General features: G+C 35.9%; 1 protein-coding gene across 6 annotated transcripts in view; it reads left to right on the forward strand.

Moving 5' to 3' along the window:
• The first annotated feature begins 9,316 nt into the window (after window positions 1-9,316).
• The window catches only part of Tctn3 (tectonic family member 3), a 30,635-nt gene continuing 23,778 nt past the window's right edge, over window positions 9,317-16,173 (forward strand). For 5 of the 6 annotated variants that reach the window (XR_012449672.1, XM_020175046.2, XM_020175047.2 and 2 more), the window contains exons 1-9: window positions 9,317-9,638; window positions 9,809-9,932; window positions 10,232-10,350; window positions 12,773-12,900; window positions 13,132-13,240; window positions 13,330-13,445; window positions 14,121-14,156; window positions 14,694-14,774; window positions 15,494-15,619. Coding sequence is in view for 5 of the 6 variants with exons in the window: in XM_020175046.2 (XP_020030635.1) it covers window positions 9,386-9,638; window positions 9,809-9,932; window positions 10,232-10,350; window positions 12,773-12,900; window positions 13,132-13,240; window positions 13,330-13,445; window positions 14,121-14,156; window positions 14,694-14,774; window positions 15,494-15,619 (1,092 nt within the window). In the remaining variant the exon portion in view is untranslated. The remainder of the gene's footprint in view (window positions 9,639-9,808; window positions 9,933-10,231; window positions 10,351-12,772; window positions 12,901-13,131; window positions 13,241-13,329; window positions 13,446-14,120; window positions 14,157-14,693; window positions 14,775-15,493; window positions 15,620-16,173) is intronic. The other variant, XM_074078641.1, reaches the window with a different exon arrangement.

Below are 16,173 nucleotides of genomic sequence, written 5' to 3' on the forward strand. Positions count from 1 at the left end.
AACACTTCAAAAGACAAAGACTGTCAAACACTGCCATAGTTTGGGTGTCTTGAGTAGCCTCAAAAGGCCCATGTGCTAAAGGTTTGGTTTCTAGATTGGCACTACTGGGAGGTGGTAGAAACTTTAAAAGGCAGGACCTGGTGGGAGACCCTAGGTCACTAGGGGCTTGCCCTTGAAGAGGACTATAGGACACTGGACAGCTTCCAAGTCATCAAGAAGTAAGCAGCTTCTTCTGTCATGAGCTCCTGCCAGAATATATACCTCACCAAGGAGCCAAAAGTAACAAGGCCAACCAATTATAGACCTCCAAACTGTGAACCAAAATAAACATTTCCTCTTTTTAAGTTTATTAACTCAGATTTTTTTTAAAGAATAACACAAAGCTGACTAATAAACTGTACTTTATAAAAAGAAACAATAGTTAACTACATATTATCTAGAAGAAACACATTTTAGGTTATACAAATAGGTTGGATACCATGTAAATGACAAGCACAAGATATGAATATCAGACAAAATAGGCTTTATGACTAGGAGTATTAATAGATTCAAATCTCATAATGCTAAGAGTTAATACATCTGGAAAATATAACAATTATAAATACATAACACCTAATAACAAAATACAGAAAGCAAATGCTTACAAAATTGAAAAGAGAAATAAACAAAGGGTATGACTGACTCATGTAAAAGAACTCTTGCTTAAATAATGTGCACAAAAAATAAATATAGTTACTGTGGAGTTCCAGGAGAAATCAAAAAGACATAACAAGGATCATTGTATATACCTTTGATTTAAACAAACTGACAAATTTCATAATTTCAATGTTGACACAAATACAAAATTAAGTCTTCAGATCAAGGATAACCTGAGGAAAAACTCTCTCCAATTTAAAGTTAGTTATTCTTTCCATTTCTTTTGCTTCTTCCTTTTGGGAATGTCTCAAGTCTTACTGAAATAGGAAGATGGTATGTACAATGTCACATTCTTACAAGGTATAAAAAAAATACTTTTGCTTTTTTTGTTGTTGATATTGTTAAACATTATTATCATATTTTAATTGTACAAAATAATGGCTTTCATTGTGACATTTTCATAAATGAATGTAATGTACTTTGATCATATTCACTGCTTATTATATATTTTGTCCCTCTTACCCCCTCACTGGCCCCCTTCTTCCGCTCAAATAGTGCCCTTTCTACTTTCCTGTCCCTCCATCTTTTTTTTAAGTTTAGATTCCACATATGAGAGAAAACATGTAATATTTGTCTTTCTGAGTCTGGTTTATTTCACTTCAAACTTCACATGATGATCTCCATTTCTATCCATTTTCCTCCTGCAAATGACATGATTTCATTCTTCTTTATGGTGGAATAATTCTCCATTGCGCACATAGGTACCACATTTTCTTTATCCATTCATCAGTTGATGGGCACCTAAGCTGATTCCACAAGTTGGCTGTTGTGAACAGTGCTGCAATAAACATGGGTGTGCAGGTATCTTTATTGTATGTTGGCTTTGATTCCTTCAGGTACGTACCCAGGCATGGGAAGATGGATCATATGGTAGTTCTATGAAAATACTCTTTATAATCTATGAGCTAATTTTATTCATAAACTGTTGGTTCTGCTGTGTTATGAAGCTATATAAACTAAAAAATAATTTTAGAAACTTATTTGAAAAATGAATGATAAATGCATTCCTGGCTGAAAAGTAAAGCAATGCCCAAACAAATAAATGAATAAAAGTATTGTACAAAGGTTAAGGGATTCTGAACTTAGTTTCAAATTAGGTTATATTGGTACAATAGATAAGATACCATAAATTAGGATATTTAAAACCATTATATTTTTTAACTATTCAGTTTTTCAACATAATTCTCAAGCTCAGAAAAAGATTAGCCTCTTTACCACTAAACCATAAATTGGCAGCACATAGTGTAATAGATAAGATTATTACAGTCATCTGCCTTCAAAAGAAAACAGTGGCTAGTTACATTCCAAAACTCAAGTTCAGAAAGAAAATACAATGTTTTGCTTGTTTCAAAATTAGCTTATGATCTTTTTTGTAAGCTAAAAGTAGGGTATAAAGCCTCTTTCTTAACATAACTGATATCAGTTTGTTATTCTATAATTCATAATACTTTAAAATTTAGATAATTAGATATTAAATAATAAATTATATGTCATGCTAAGGATAATAAATTTTATTGTTTTTGTTCTGTGAATGTAGAATAAGGAAAATAACTGTCAAAATTAAGTTTTCAAACTTTATCATTTTTTATTTCATCTCTGGGATAGTGGTATTGTTATTATAGATGATAAATGAATAAAATGTAGACATAAATTTTAATCTATACAAAAATGTGGACTTATGCCCTAAAACCAAAATAGCTACAACTATTCAAATAGATGGTGAATATACTGTTTAAATAGATGATAGTTTTTTTTCTCTTTTTCTGCTCCTGTTCCAGAGCAGAGCTACCACAGGAGGTATTGTATTGACCAGGGTTCTCATTTCAGTCTGTGTGGCCTTTAAGGCTTTCCCCTGATAAATTAGGCTTTTAAAGTTTAATTTAGGTGAGAGTAAGCAGATAGAGTTGCCGCCCCACCTCCCTACCCCACCATGTATTTTATCTGTGCCTTCAAGCCAGGTGTGCGAACAACCCCTGGCACACATACATGCCCTTGCAAGTTATGTTCTGTAATGGAGACAGATTGGGGAGGAGTTCACAGTAGCTGCTATTTCCCTTCCTCAGGCAGCACTAGAAGAATGGATTAGGGTGGGCGAGCTCTCTATAGATTCACCTCATCCTCCCTAGATTCTGGTAGAGTTCCTGGAGAAAAGCCTACAAGGGGGTGGGAACTCTCCAATAACTGTGACCCCCCCCAAAAAAAGACCTTCACACTCTCCAGCTATTCCACAACTGAATTACTCCAGAAGTTCTTCAAAATTCTAGTTTAAGTAAATCTAAAGTAATCATAGGAGTTCTTTTTTAATAATTTAAATAACTGGTGTCTTTGATAAACAGTGTCAAACAACCCAAACTGAAGAGTTAATACTGTAACATCAAAATATCTTATAAAAGCTCCCACTTAAAATTTATGAGCATACTATTTCTCTAGTAATTCTTAATTGCATATATTGCAAATAAATATGGCTATATTTTCTGTAAGTAACTTTTGGGACTTGGATTATTAAGATATGGAGGTTAAAACGTTCATGTTTAACTAAAGTCTTAAAAACTAAAACTCAGAACTACAGTTAGTACAATGAAAATGCACAGTGGCCATACAACTCCTGAATGAATGTTATTTATATACAGTTTTCAAAATAGAAACCATACTCACTTTTCCTAAAGACCTAATAAAACATTAAGGTCTAATATAACTATAGAAAGTATCTCAATAATGTTCTTAGATAAGGTTTAAATGTATTACCAATTGGAACACCCACTGACTCAAGAAATCATGAGAATGTTTGATGCTACCACATTTAGGGTGATTTATTGCAAAAAGCAAACCCACCCATCATCTTCATATCTAATCCTAACAGATGAAGTTTTAGACACTTGGGAACTGAGTCTGGGATTAACAACTTCTATAAAAGAAACCTGGTTATAGTCTCTCTTCTTTGATAAACAAAACAGAAGAAAAGAAAAACCTAAAAGGTCAGATATACCTTTATCCATCCCTATCTAATAGCAAAGAGACAGATATTATAATAAAAACCAGGGCTGGTAGGTCATGAGAAAGATAGGGGGCAAGAAAATATTTAAGGTTTTTTAACATGACTAGTAATAAGAATTCAATACATAAAAACTTAATGCTGATATACAAGGTGCCTTAAACTATGTTGCAAAAAATGTTGGGTCAATATAAATCAAGAAGATAGCATAGTTGTGCACGTCTATAATCTCAGCATTGGGAAGCTAAGGCAGGAGGATTGCTGGTTTGATGCTAACCTGGGTTACATAGAAACCCTGTCTTTAGAAAAATAAGAAGCAAGTATGAATTCCACTTAGTGCTACTAAACTTTTGTTTTTCTATTATTTATTTGATTTTCTTAAATACATGCTTGCAAACCACTGTTTAAATAAATTACATACTCATTTTAATCATGGTTGTCATAAAAATGGTGGCTAAAAACTGCATCATATGGAGAAGGATTGGGAGGAACAAGGTGGGGCATGGTTAAGAAAGAACACCTGAGGAATCTTTGTGAAGATGGAACTGCTCTGTATCTTTACTGTGGCGGTAGAAACATGAAACTACACACACATTAAAATTGCACAGAACTACCAAATGCATACACATGTACAAGTAAAAGCAGAAATCTGATGCTCAATGCCAACATTCTGGCTGTGATATGGTACTATAGTTTTGCAAGACGTTACATTCAAGGGTATACAGGGGCACTCTCAATTATTTCCTATACCTTCATGCAAATCTACATACATCACAAAGTACAAGCTTTAACAAATGTATCATTTGTTGAAAATGATTCAGTAAATACAGCTTATCTTTTGAAAAAGTGGGGAAAACTCTTCAACTTGTAATTATGGTACTGTTCTTCTTTTGCTACCAGAGTATTAACGAAATTATTCTGGTTCTTTAAAAAAAACTCCAAATACTTCACAGTACTTATTTTGTTTAAATTTTTATTAGATATTAAGTTGAAAGAGCTAAAATGTGCCTTCTTGTAAATGATAGTACACTCTTTATATATTGTTCTACAATTTGCTTTTTTCAGGTAATTATTTTAGAGACATTTCAATTTCATTAAGAGGTACCTCATTTTTTGCCTTTTTATTAGCATATATTAATTGTACAAAGGGGTTTCATTGTGATATTTTCATCTGTGCATATAATATACTTTGATCAAATTCTCCCCCTTTATGACTTTATCCCACCCTTTCAAAATAATTTTAATAGGCTTCATTATTTTATTTTCATACATGCATATAAAGTATTTCAGTCATATTCAGTTCCCCACCAACCCCTACTTTCACACTCCCCTCACCCACTGGTTCCCCCACCTCCCGCCAAACAGTCTCCATTTTACAATTATGTCATTGGTTTTATTAGGCCTATATTCCACATATGAGAGAAAACATGGGGTTTTGTCTTTATGGGGCTTATTTTGCTTAACATAATGATCTCCAATTCCATCCATTTTTCTGCAAATGACAGAATTTTGTTCTCTATGGCTGAATAATTCTCTCTCTCTCTCTCTCTCTCTCTCTCTCTCTCTCTCTCTCTATATATATATATATATATAATATTTGTACATTTTGCTGTTGATCAGTAATTGGGTTGATTCCAGTTTAAAGCTATTATAAATAATTCTATGTGTATGTATATATACATATATATATGTTACATATATACCTAAAAGCACATACTTTGCTGGGTCACAGGATATGCATATATTCAGCTTTATTATATAAAGCCTAACTGTGGATGGTAGCACAAATTTACACTATAATCAGTAACAACTGGGGGTTCCAGAAATTCTACATCCTCACTGTAACTTGTCATTGGCCATCTTTTAAAATTTTAACTATTCTGAAAGTTATATAACTATATCTTATTGTTGTCTTTATTTGGATTTTTCTTATCAATAATGATGTTGAAGCTGGCTGCTGGTGGCTCACACCTGTTATCCTAGCTATTTGGGAGGCTGAGATCGTGAGGATCATGGTTAGAGGCCAGTCCAGGTAAATAGTTAACAAGACCCCATCTCCAAAACTAACCAAAGCAAAATGGACTGGAGGTGTGGCTCAAGTGGTAGAGTAGCCATTCTGCAAGCACTAAGCCCTGAGTTCAAGTCCCCATTCCACCCCCAAAGAAATTAATAGTGAGGTTGAGCTGCTCTTACATGTTTATTAGCCATTTGGATATGTGCCACTCATTTTTCTATCACTGTAACAAAATACTTGAGATATTAAGTTTTGAGGTGGAAAGGTTTATTTTGCCTCATAGTTTGCAAGGTTCTAGTCCACAGTTGCTTGCCCCATTGCTTTTGGGCCTGTGGCAAAGCAGTACACATGGCAGGAGCACTTGGTAAAGGAAGGTACTCACCTCATGGCAGCCAGTAAGCAAAGAGAAAAATAGAAAGGGCAGAAACCCATTATCCCCTGCAGGAGCAGACCCCAATAACCTAACTTCATCCCACTAGGTCCTACTTCTTAAAGGTTCTATCATCTTAGAACAGCAACCAAGACTGAGGACCAAGCCTTTAACATGTGAATCTTTGGAGACCTTCATTCCAGATCCAAACTATGGTATATATCCTCTTTTATAAAAAGGTTGGTCAAGTCTTTGGCTAATTTTTTGTTAGGTTGTCCAAGGATTCTTTATATATTTTAGGTAATAATCCTTTGCTTAGGATTTGTGTGTGTGTGTGTGTGTGTGTGTGTGTGTGTGTACGTACAATCTTCTACCATTGACTACCTTGCCTTTTTATATTCTTAATGGTGTCTTTTTATTGAGAGAAGTTTTCAGTTTTAACAAAGTACACTTTATCAATCTTTTATCATCAGTGATTTTTCTGTCCAGTGTAAGAAGTCTTTGTCTATATCAAGATCACGAGCATATTATGCTATAATTTTTTTCTGGTTTTTTTTTTTGTTATTTTTTTCTTTTTCTTGTTTTTTAAATTTTTTTCTAGAAGTCTGGACCATTAAGAGCATGTTTTCTATTTCAAGGTAGATGCACTCACATGAGTTTTATGTATCCATATAATTTTTCTGTAAGTTTTTAAAAATTTGAGAAAAAGGGACATGGGGAGAAAGAGAACTTGTTCCTAGTCTGCCATCTTGACTCAATCTCCTCTCTAAATTTTCAGTCACATATTGAACTTTTCAAAATCTCAAACACAGATAGCTGCCGGGATCATATGATTTAATATGGAAATCTCTGCTTCTAAGGTGATGTCATATTAATCTATCTCAATTTCAGTCTTGGTCCCCATTTAAAACTGGCATCTGCATGACACATGGGAACAAATTTCATACTCTTTCCTCAAAATTGTCTTTCAGACTTTAATATTAGATCTTAAAAGAATTGAGATTCTGTTTACAGAGATTCCTACAAACACATAACAATAATACAAATAACATTTTGTTCCACTATAACAAAAAAGAAGAAAAAGAAAATATTTAACTTTTCTAAAAAACAAAACAAAAAAACCTTTAAAGTGCTAAAATTTGAAACTTTCTTTTTCCAATGCTGGTAAGGAAACCCAGGGCTTTGCACATGCTAGGCAAGCACTCTGCTACTAAGTTCTATCCCCAGTCCTTTAAAGTACTAAGATTTGAGAAAAAGAGCAGGGCACCAATGGCTCACACCTGTAATCCTAGCTACTTGGGAGGCTGAGATGAGGCAGGTCAAGGTTTGAAGCCAGCCCCAGGCAAAAAGTTAACAAGACCCCCCAACTCCAAAATAATCTGTGCAAAATAGTCTGGTGGTATGGCTCAAACGGTAAGAATACCTGCTTTACAAGTGTGAAGCCCTGAGTTCAAACCCTAGTCCCACCAAGAAAAAAAATTGAGAATAAGAAAAAGCAACTCCTAAAATATTATTTCCTTATTGTTCAACCCTGAAATTACCTCAATCAGACTGCTCTGAGAACACTAATGAATTCAGGAATAACTTACTACTGATTGAGAGCTGCGGTTTAAATTCTAAACTTTGAAGTCTAAAATAGTCTGGTCAGATGTATAACAGAAATTTTATAGAAAGAACTGTAATTCTGAAATAAAATAAACTGTATTCATAAGAGTTAAATCTAAAGTTTTCAACAAAACAATCTTTGATATAGCTTTTAAATGTTTAATGAACATCTAACATGTCCTGTGCACTGTTCTAGGCAAGGAGATACATCAGTGAACAGACAAAACCTCCTACTTTATAGAGTTTATATTATAGCAAATACATATAATTTCAATAACCTGAATTTGTCCTTTTAAAATCTATACAAGTTGCTAATATATTGGGTAGATAAATGTTCTACAACCAAACACAAATCTGCATATCCCTCATAGCAGTTGACCATCCACCACATAAAAATATGTTTGAATATATGCATATATATAAAACACAGATACATTTAGCTACTAACTTCAAAACATTATAAAGTCTCTCTTGTTAAAGAATGTGAACAAGTTCAGGTGTGGTATAATATATCTGCCTAAGTGATTCACATGGAAGGGGAGATATTGGCTAGATTTTAAGTAGGCATATTAGATTTCAGATAACTCTTAACAGATTTTATTTATATCTCCAAACCAAATAACTGAAATAACTCAGATGAAGAACTATGAAGGCAGAAAAAACTAGCTCTAGCAGGAGCAAGATTTTGATCATCTAGAATCCCACTAGCCAATTCATTAGTTACTAGTCACCTGTAATTATTCAATTTTGAACTAATTAAAATTTAAAAATTAAAAGTTCGGCTCCTCTGTCATATTTGGCATACGTCAAGTGTGCATTTGTCAGCGCAGATAAAGAACATTTCCAGTATAGCAGAAAATTCAATTAGCACTGTTGCAGAGAATCAGAAGAGGCCTCTTCTGAATAAAGCAAAAACTTTTAAAAGAATGTCACAAAAATTGGCTTCTAATGGAAAAAAAAAGTTTTCTTCTCCATCCCTAGGCTATTTCCATTCCTGTATCTTATTTGCTCATCCCCTAGAAAATCTGTTTTTAACTCTCTCTCCCCCCAGCCCCTCACATTCTTCCCCACTCTATTTTCTTATTCTTAGTTTCCTTTCTCTCACTACTTTTTTTTAGCAACCAATATGCATATGACCAATATGATAAGATATATGTATTGACGTTTGTATTCTCAATATTAAACTTTAAGGAACTGAATACTATATTTACAGGAGAATTAAAAAAAAATAAATGAAAGGCTTATAACCTTTAGTGTGTTCTCCCCGAGATCATTATCCTTCCACAGAGTCTCTTACCAAAGAAAACCAGGGTGTAAAAGCTATGCAATTCTAGTTCCGGCCTCTGGGTTTCCTCTCCGCGGAGGAAGAGGTCTCTCCATTCGGACGCCAAGTCTGCGCGGGACTCCGTGCGGCTGGACTCCTACTGTCATCTAGCGGAGAGACGGGACTGGGCTCCTTTGGACCTAGCGGTTGCCAGGCGACGGAGGCAGTGCAGGGCGGGCCTAAGGAAGAGCGCGCAGAATGAAGGATGCTGCAAGAGCTGTAACAATCCCACTTCCTATTGGCTGTAGAGCTCTCTATTACCGCCCTGAGCCAATGAGCAATGGATAACGTCAGACGCTGTGCGACTCCTCCCACTCACGCTCTAGCAACGCGTCTGCAGACCGCGGAGGCCCTCGGTGGACCCTCGTGCGTCTTGACTGCCCCATGTACACCCCGCGGCTCGTGCTGCTGCAGGTGTTCTTTCTGATGGTACCCCAGGGCACCTGGCTTCAGCCCTCTCTCACCCCTTCATGGGAAGTGCCCACCTCTTTAGTCCTGGAGCCAGTGACGCAGGACGGGACTAGCCAGTCCCCCGTGGAGAATGCAACTCCACGGGACGTGCCTGGGATCTCTACGGTGGGCCCCACTCTTGTGACCCCCTCAGCGCCCGGGAATAAGACCATGAACCTCTTCCCAGGTGAAGGAAGGGGTGAGGGGTGGAAACTAGTGTCTTCTCATATCTGCAATTCTGTGAACAAAGATGACTTGCCACAAAGCGAGGAGTGGGGCTGTTGGAAGAGGGGGATTTAGCACTTGGAAGAGTTTGGCAATCCTCATCTCTCTCTGCTTTTTGTTGTACTTTCCTAGTCTTACCGATCTGTATCTGTGACTTGACTCCTGGTGCCTGCGATATAAATTGCTGCTGTGACAGGGACTGCTATCTTCTCCATCCGAGGACAGTTTTCTCTTTCTGCTTTCCTGGCAGCGTAAGGTGAGCTGCGGTGCCCAGGTTGAATCCTAAAGGAGATCGGGGCCTGGAATGGATAATATTTGGAAATAAAAAGTGTAAACTTCCGTGCCTCCCGCCCCTACTTCCACTACTATGATGTTCCCGTTTTTTCCCAGGAGTCATCTTCCTTTCTGATTCTCTAGTCTAATAGAATAAGACCTGGGTGTTGTGTGCAGCTGCCCAAGGAGGTTCTATTTGGCATCTAAGTGACATATGCCGGACGCTCTCCTTTAGAACTATTGCTCACCTCCTAAATGCATCTTCATCCACTTTCCTCACAGGTCTTCAAGCTGGGTGTGTGTAGACAATTCTCTCATCTTCAGGAGTAATTCTCCATTTCCTTCAAGAGTTTTTGTGGATTCAAATGGAATTAAGCGGTTTTGTGTCCATGTGAACAACTGTGAGTAGAAACATGTTTGGCTGTTCTTACCATCTAACATTTATTGAGAAGCAAGTTGGTCTTTGGACTTCCCCTCGTTTCTTTCTTTTTTCAACTTTTATTTTTATTCTTTGGCGCTATCACTCTCCCTCTTATTCTACCCCTTCCCCTGCCTCTCTCTCTGTTATTAGGACATTTGTGATTTCTTAGGTCTGTTGGTTTGGATCATATAACTCATACAGAACTTCATATTTTTAATCATTCTTCTTAGCTCAGATAACCACAGGTAGATTATATCTCCCACATGGTACAATCTCCATTAGAGAGTCTAGTGCCTGATACATTGTAGACACCAAAAAATACTTGGATGAATATTTTTGACAAATGAGTCTGTGCCAACCTTGTTTTTAAACAGTGTGGGTGAAGGAGCATTCGACAAGGATCTCAGTACTGCCATTTTCTTACCAGTTGAAGACTTGGACAAATTCCTTATTAATTTCAGGCATAGTTCTTCAACTATTAAAGTGAGAAATTTTTATCACTGCCTCTGGATAGGATGAAAGTGTTCTATGGCTGAAGAGTGCAATAAAGATATAAAGTGATTATTACTGTTTTTTATTTTTTAATGGACTTAGAAATTTGTTAGTGATTATATATTATCAAAGCTAATATATGTTTTAAATGTCTTTGAAACAAAATAATATTCCCACACAACATAGATTTAAGTGTTCCTTCAATACCAAAAGTCAGTTCAATCTGATTTTATCTGACTTATACAAAAGAAATCAGAAACTATATTTGTGTCAGAAATCAACCAGTTTTTGGTTTGGGGAACAGTTTTCAGAGTCCTATGACCATTCAGGTTCTAAGAGATTAAAGGGATCAAGGTGAATATTTATATTTATTTTAATTTATTTTTTGCAGTGCTAAGGAATGAACCCAGGGCCTTGCACATGCTAGACAAGCATTCTATCACTGACTTACATCCCAGGCCCATGGATAGTTCACTTTAAAATAAGGCTGTGGCTTTTCAAACCTTCTGCTGCCTTTTAAATCCAGCCTTACGATCATGTCCTCAGGCTATTCCCAACCTACTTTTAATCTCCCCTCCTGCCTTTCATACCATCCTGAACACAGTAGGACTAGTGGTTCTGAACTTTTCTTTGCCCAACAACACCTGAGAAATATGGCCATTTCCAACTGTAATTGTGGATCGTTTCTCTTAATTAGGCTTGGGGAATGGCTTCAAAAGAAAATGGCTTCTGATCATTTCCCTGCCTCCCTCACACATACACAAATGGAGAACACACACAACACACCAAGCCATTGGAGAATCACTTTGTTAGATGAGTCATACCATAACATCATATTATATTTGTTTCATTTTTTCAGAAGCAAATATAATGCCCAGCTTCTTTAGCTTGCCTGTTGTAGTGCTGTCATATTTGAATCAACCCCTCTTTCCAGGCTTTTCTACTGTCTGCATTGATCCTCAGTTTTGGCAAACTCTTTATCATCAAGATAGGCAATGCATTTTTCTCAAGTTTATGTTTGCTTTTCTCCTTGACTCAAGTTTTCTCTTTCTGTTTGCATTTTAAAATCCCTAACTCTTCCAAGAATATTCTCTTTTTCTCTTTCCTGTTGGAAGTGAGCTCATCCTTAGAAGTTCTAAGATACTTGTTGTTTAAGTCATTCCCTTGGAACTTAAAGGGTTCCTTGCGTTGTTACCAGTTTATGTGAGTATCACGTCTCCATATACTTGAGAGATGGAAGCATTGTTACTAGAACTGGTCAGTTCAAGTTTAGAGGAACCAGCAAGATTGAGGAGAACAGATCAAATATTATCTCTAACTTTGCCATGTTCCTTTGGAAAGAATAACATTTTCTTTTCTTCGAAGACTCATCTTGCATAGGCCAAATAGGATTGTTATTGAGCTTCCTTTTTTATACATTGCTAGTCATACACATTCTTGGCCATCAGAGACTTGAAACTGACAGACATCCTTTGACCATATTCTCAACTAGATCTTAATACTTAAAGTAGTATTTCAATTAACAGGTTATAAATAAAGTTGGAGATGATAGAAATCTGAATTTTATCTCTGGAGGTGGAGTACTGATTTGGAATCTTCTAGGAAAATGTTCTATAACTTGATTTAGGCAGTAATAATACCAATATATGAATTTGTAAAAGTTCTTTGATTTTATACTTTTGTACATTTGTGCATGTTACTGTATGTATATTATGCCTCAAAAAATATTTTTAAAAATTAGTTGGAGGGTTGGCAGCATAGCTCAAGCAATGGAGCATCTGCCTAGCAAGCACCAGGTACTGCAAAAAAGTAAAAAATAAATATAAAAATTAGTTATTTGGCATACCAAATATTTAAAAATAAATGCTTTTCTTTTATCTAAACCTGTATTCCTTTCAAAAACATTTTAGCAAAATTGAACTATTTCCAGAAGCTCCAAAAGGTCAATACAACCAACTTCCAGGCCCTGGCTGCAGAGTTTGGAGGTGAATTGTTTAATTCAGCATTGCAAACTGAGCCACCACTACCATTTTATAGGGTGAGCCTGGGGAAGGGGATGGAATTGTTTGGTTTTGGTTTTCCTCTCACAGTAAACAGATGGCAGTGTACTTTCTGGTACCTCCCTGAAATGAGACAAACCATTCCTGGATTTTTGAAGGACAGTGCTGTCCATGTAAACAAGCCTTTGAGTTGACTTTTGTTTCTACTTTTTTCTGGTACAATTCATTCCAATTTCACTATGAATAAATGTGTCCTGTATTTTATTCAGGCTGGGGATCCCATTCTGACTTACTTCCCCAAGTGGTCTGTAATAAGCTTACTGAGGCAGCCTGCAGGAGTGGGAGCTGGGGGACTCTGTGCTGAGAGCAATCCTGCAGGTGAGTCCAAGGTAGAAGTACCAGCCTTTTTTGCTCAGTTTAAAATAGGCTTTTTCATTTACCATTGTCGTTATTTCTTCTGTTCTAAGGTTTCCTAGAGAGTAAAAGTACAACCTGCACTCGTTTCTTCAGAGACCTGGCCAGTAGCTGTACCTCAGATCCAGCCATGGATGCTACATCCTACTATAACTTCACAGTCTTGAAGGTGTGTGGATCCCTCTCTCTCCATTCTCACACCACTATGAATTTGAAGTCAACATGCTACCTACTGTTGTGGGTTATGGAAAAAACACTAAATTGGAGGTCATAATTCCCAAGAGCTAGAAAGGCAGAGGGTCTGGAAACCATATCATCTGAAGAGGAAAAATAATTATGTATATACATATATATATGTATATATGAACGTTTTATATACATATATATATACATATATATGTGTATGTATATATAATTATATACATATATAAATATATATATATACATAATGTGATTATATAATGATCATACATATATATAAAATGTACATATATATCTGCAGGATGAGATATTATCACCAACCTGACTAATGGGATTGGCTTGAAAGCATGGGAGGTGGTGATATCTCAGTATTTCACCAAACTTCTTGTTCTTGCTGCTCAGTAGAGCTCTGTCAGGTTATATAAGCATTGCAGTCTATCCAACCTCCCATCTAGTTCAACACTGAAATTTTAGTAAAAGGAAAGAGTCAAGTGGAAGAGAGGAAGTCATTCTAATATTTTGATCTTCTCCCCAACCCTGCCAAAACTATTGGTAGTAATATTAAACCATAAACTCCAGGTGATTTTATGAAAGGAATATGCACACTTGTGTCTCTGCTGTTCATTTTTGTCATTTTTTTTAGGTTCCTAGAGGTATAACTGATCTTCAGAATATTCAGGTATTTATTGAGAAAAAGGAAAAGAATGTTTGGGCCCTTTGCAACTGAGGCGCTTTCAGTCTAGATTGTAATGGTGGAAGGAAATGTAAGTGTGATGATAGTGGTCACTACAACTAATAAGTAGTAATTAATTAGTAAATAATTAGTAAGTTTGGAAAACATTGAATTAAATAAAATTTAATTCATTTAATTAAATAAAATAAAATTTAATTCACATTTAGTGTGGGCTTCTTGACGTCTTAATATGCTAGAAGACCTTGTTAATCCCTAAGAGGGGAATGTCCAATACAATATCCCTTATACTTATTTAGCTGTGGAACCCTTACTTTATATCTAATAGAATTAATGTTCTGAGAAATATGTTTTGAGATATTCTGATTTAGAATGAATTGTGAATTTAAGTTGTAGCCTGGAAATGGAAGGAGAAAGAAAAGGAATAGTCAAGGGGAAGAAAACACTCATTTTAGTAATAGTACACAGCTAGAAGAAAAAAATGTGACTTTGAATTTTAGTTGATCTGCTTGTTTCTCTTCCTAGTTCCAGGTTCCTGTAACACTTGCTTCACAGGCCAGTCCTCCTTTTTTGGCTGAAAACACCTGTCAGAATATCGTTTCCCAGGTAGGGATGCTGAACCCAGATTCTGGACTGATATATGTTGATCAATATTGCCAGAAGCACTTCATCTTTCATTAAGGGCTGAACTGACTTCATCTGAGCTTTTGTGCATTACCAGAAAATTAACATGTCAAGAATTGAGACTTCCTCCCTACCCTGTTTTAGTAATGTCCATTGCCACCATCCTCCAGTATTATAGGTTCAGAACATTAAAATTACTCTGACTCCTTCCTTTGTCCATACTCAGTTTATTACTGGCTCTTACTGACAATTACATTTTCTTCTGTTGACATACTAATAAGTTTGAAACAGATCAATCAGTGTAATGTAAAGAAGTAAAAATTATCATTTTTAAAATGATGCTCAGAAATTAAAGGTGATCTTCAATTGCTTGTGACTTGCATCTCCAGCTACTGTCTTTATTCCTCTTCAGACAATTGAGAGCCAAGTAACCCAGGTTTCCATTCCATGCTCACCTTTGCCTCCTCATCCTAGTACTTGACCTCCTCTGCCCACTGTCAACTTGCTTTCTTAAATACATGTCTTCCAGTAAGTCTTCCAAAGAGTGCATTCAGCCTCTTTTTTTATTATCATATTATTGTTACTGTGGGTACATTGCAAATACCATTAATATAAAGCCATCTTTATATTATAGATATTCTGTCCTAAAAATAATCAGTCCAATAACTACTTTATTAATTGATTCATCTTTTGCATTTCAGGTCATCTATGAGATAGAGACCAATGGGACCTTTGGAATCCAGAGAGTCTCTGTCAGTTTTGGACAAACTAACCTGACTGTTCAGCCAGGTGTTTCCTTACAGCAAGACTTCACCATTCACTTTAGGGTTAGCAGATTGAGAGGGGAAGAATTATCAGCTTAGAAATAGCCCTCTGTTTCTGTAATTCATGCAAAATAGAATAAGAATATGAAGGCCTAGTTCAGTCTTGATTGAGACCCCAACATTTAATATTCCTTAATTTAACTACGAGTAACAGGTATTTAACACATATTTATTTATGAACATTTTCTCTGACTCTCCATCTGATCCCAAACAAAGCAGTACTCAAATTAGAACTCTTTTTGAAGATAGTTATTTTGAATCAAGAACTCAGAGATTTCCCACAAAACTCCCCGACTAACTTTTCTCATATTTTTGGATTCATCATTTTTCTTCCCACTGAATCTAAGTTTCTTGTGTTGATCACAACCTTTTCACTTTCTTATACATCTTTCCTCTTTTTGAACCCATCTGAATGCTTCTTAATCTGTAGTCAACTATGTTCTGTGTCTTTCACAGTTCATCTCTGGAACATCTATAATTCATTAAACTATATTTTAAAGTTACATTTAAATTCTTCTAGTTTCAGTCAGGCTGAACATAGCACTAAATTGATAGCA

The sequence above is a fragment of the Castor canadensis genome, chromosome 7, assembly GCF_047511655.1.
Source record: "Castor canadensis chromosome 7, mCasCan1.hap1v2, whole genome shotgun sequence".
NCBI lineage: Eukaryota > Metazoa > Chordata > Mammalia > Rodentia > Castoridae > Castor > Castor canadensis.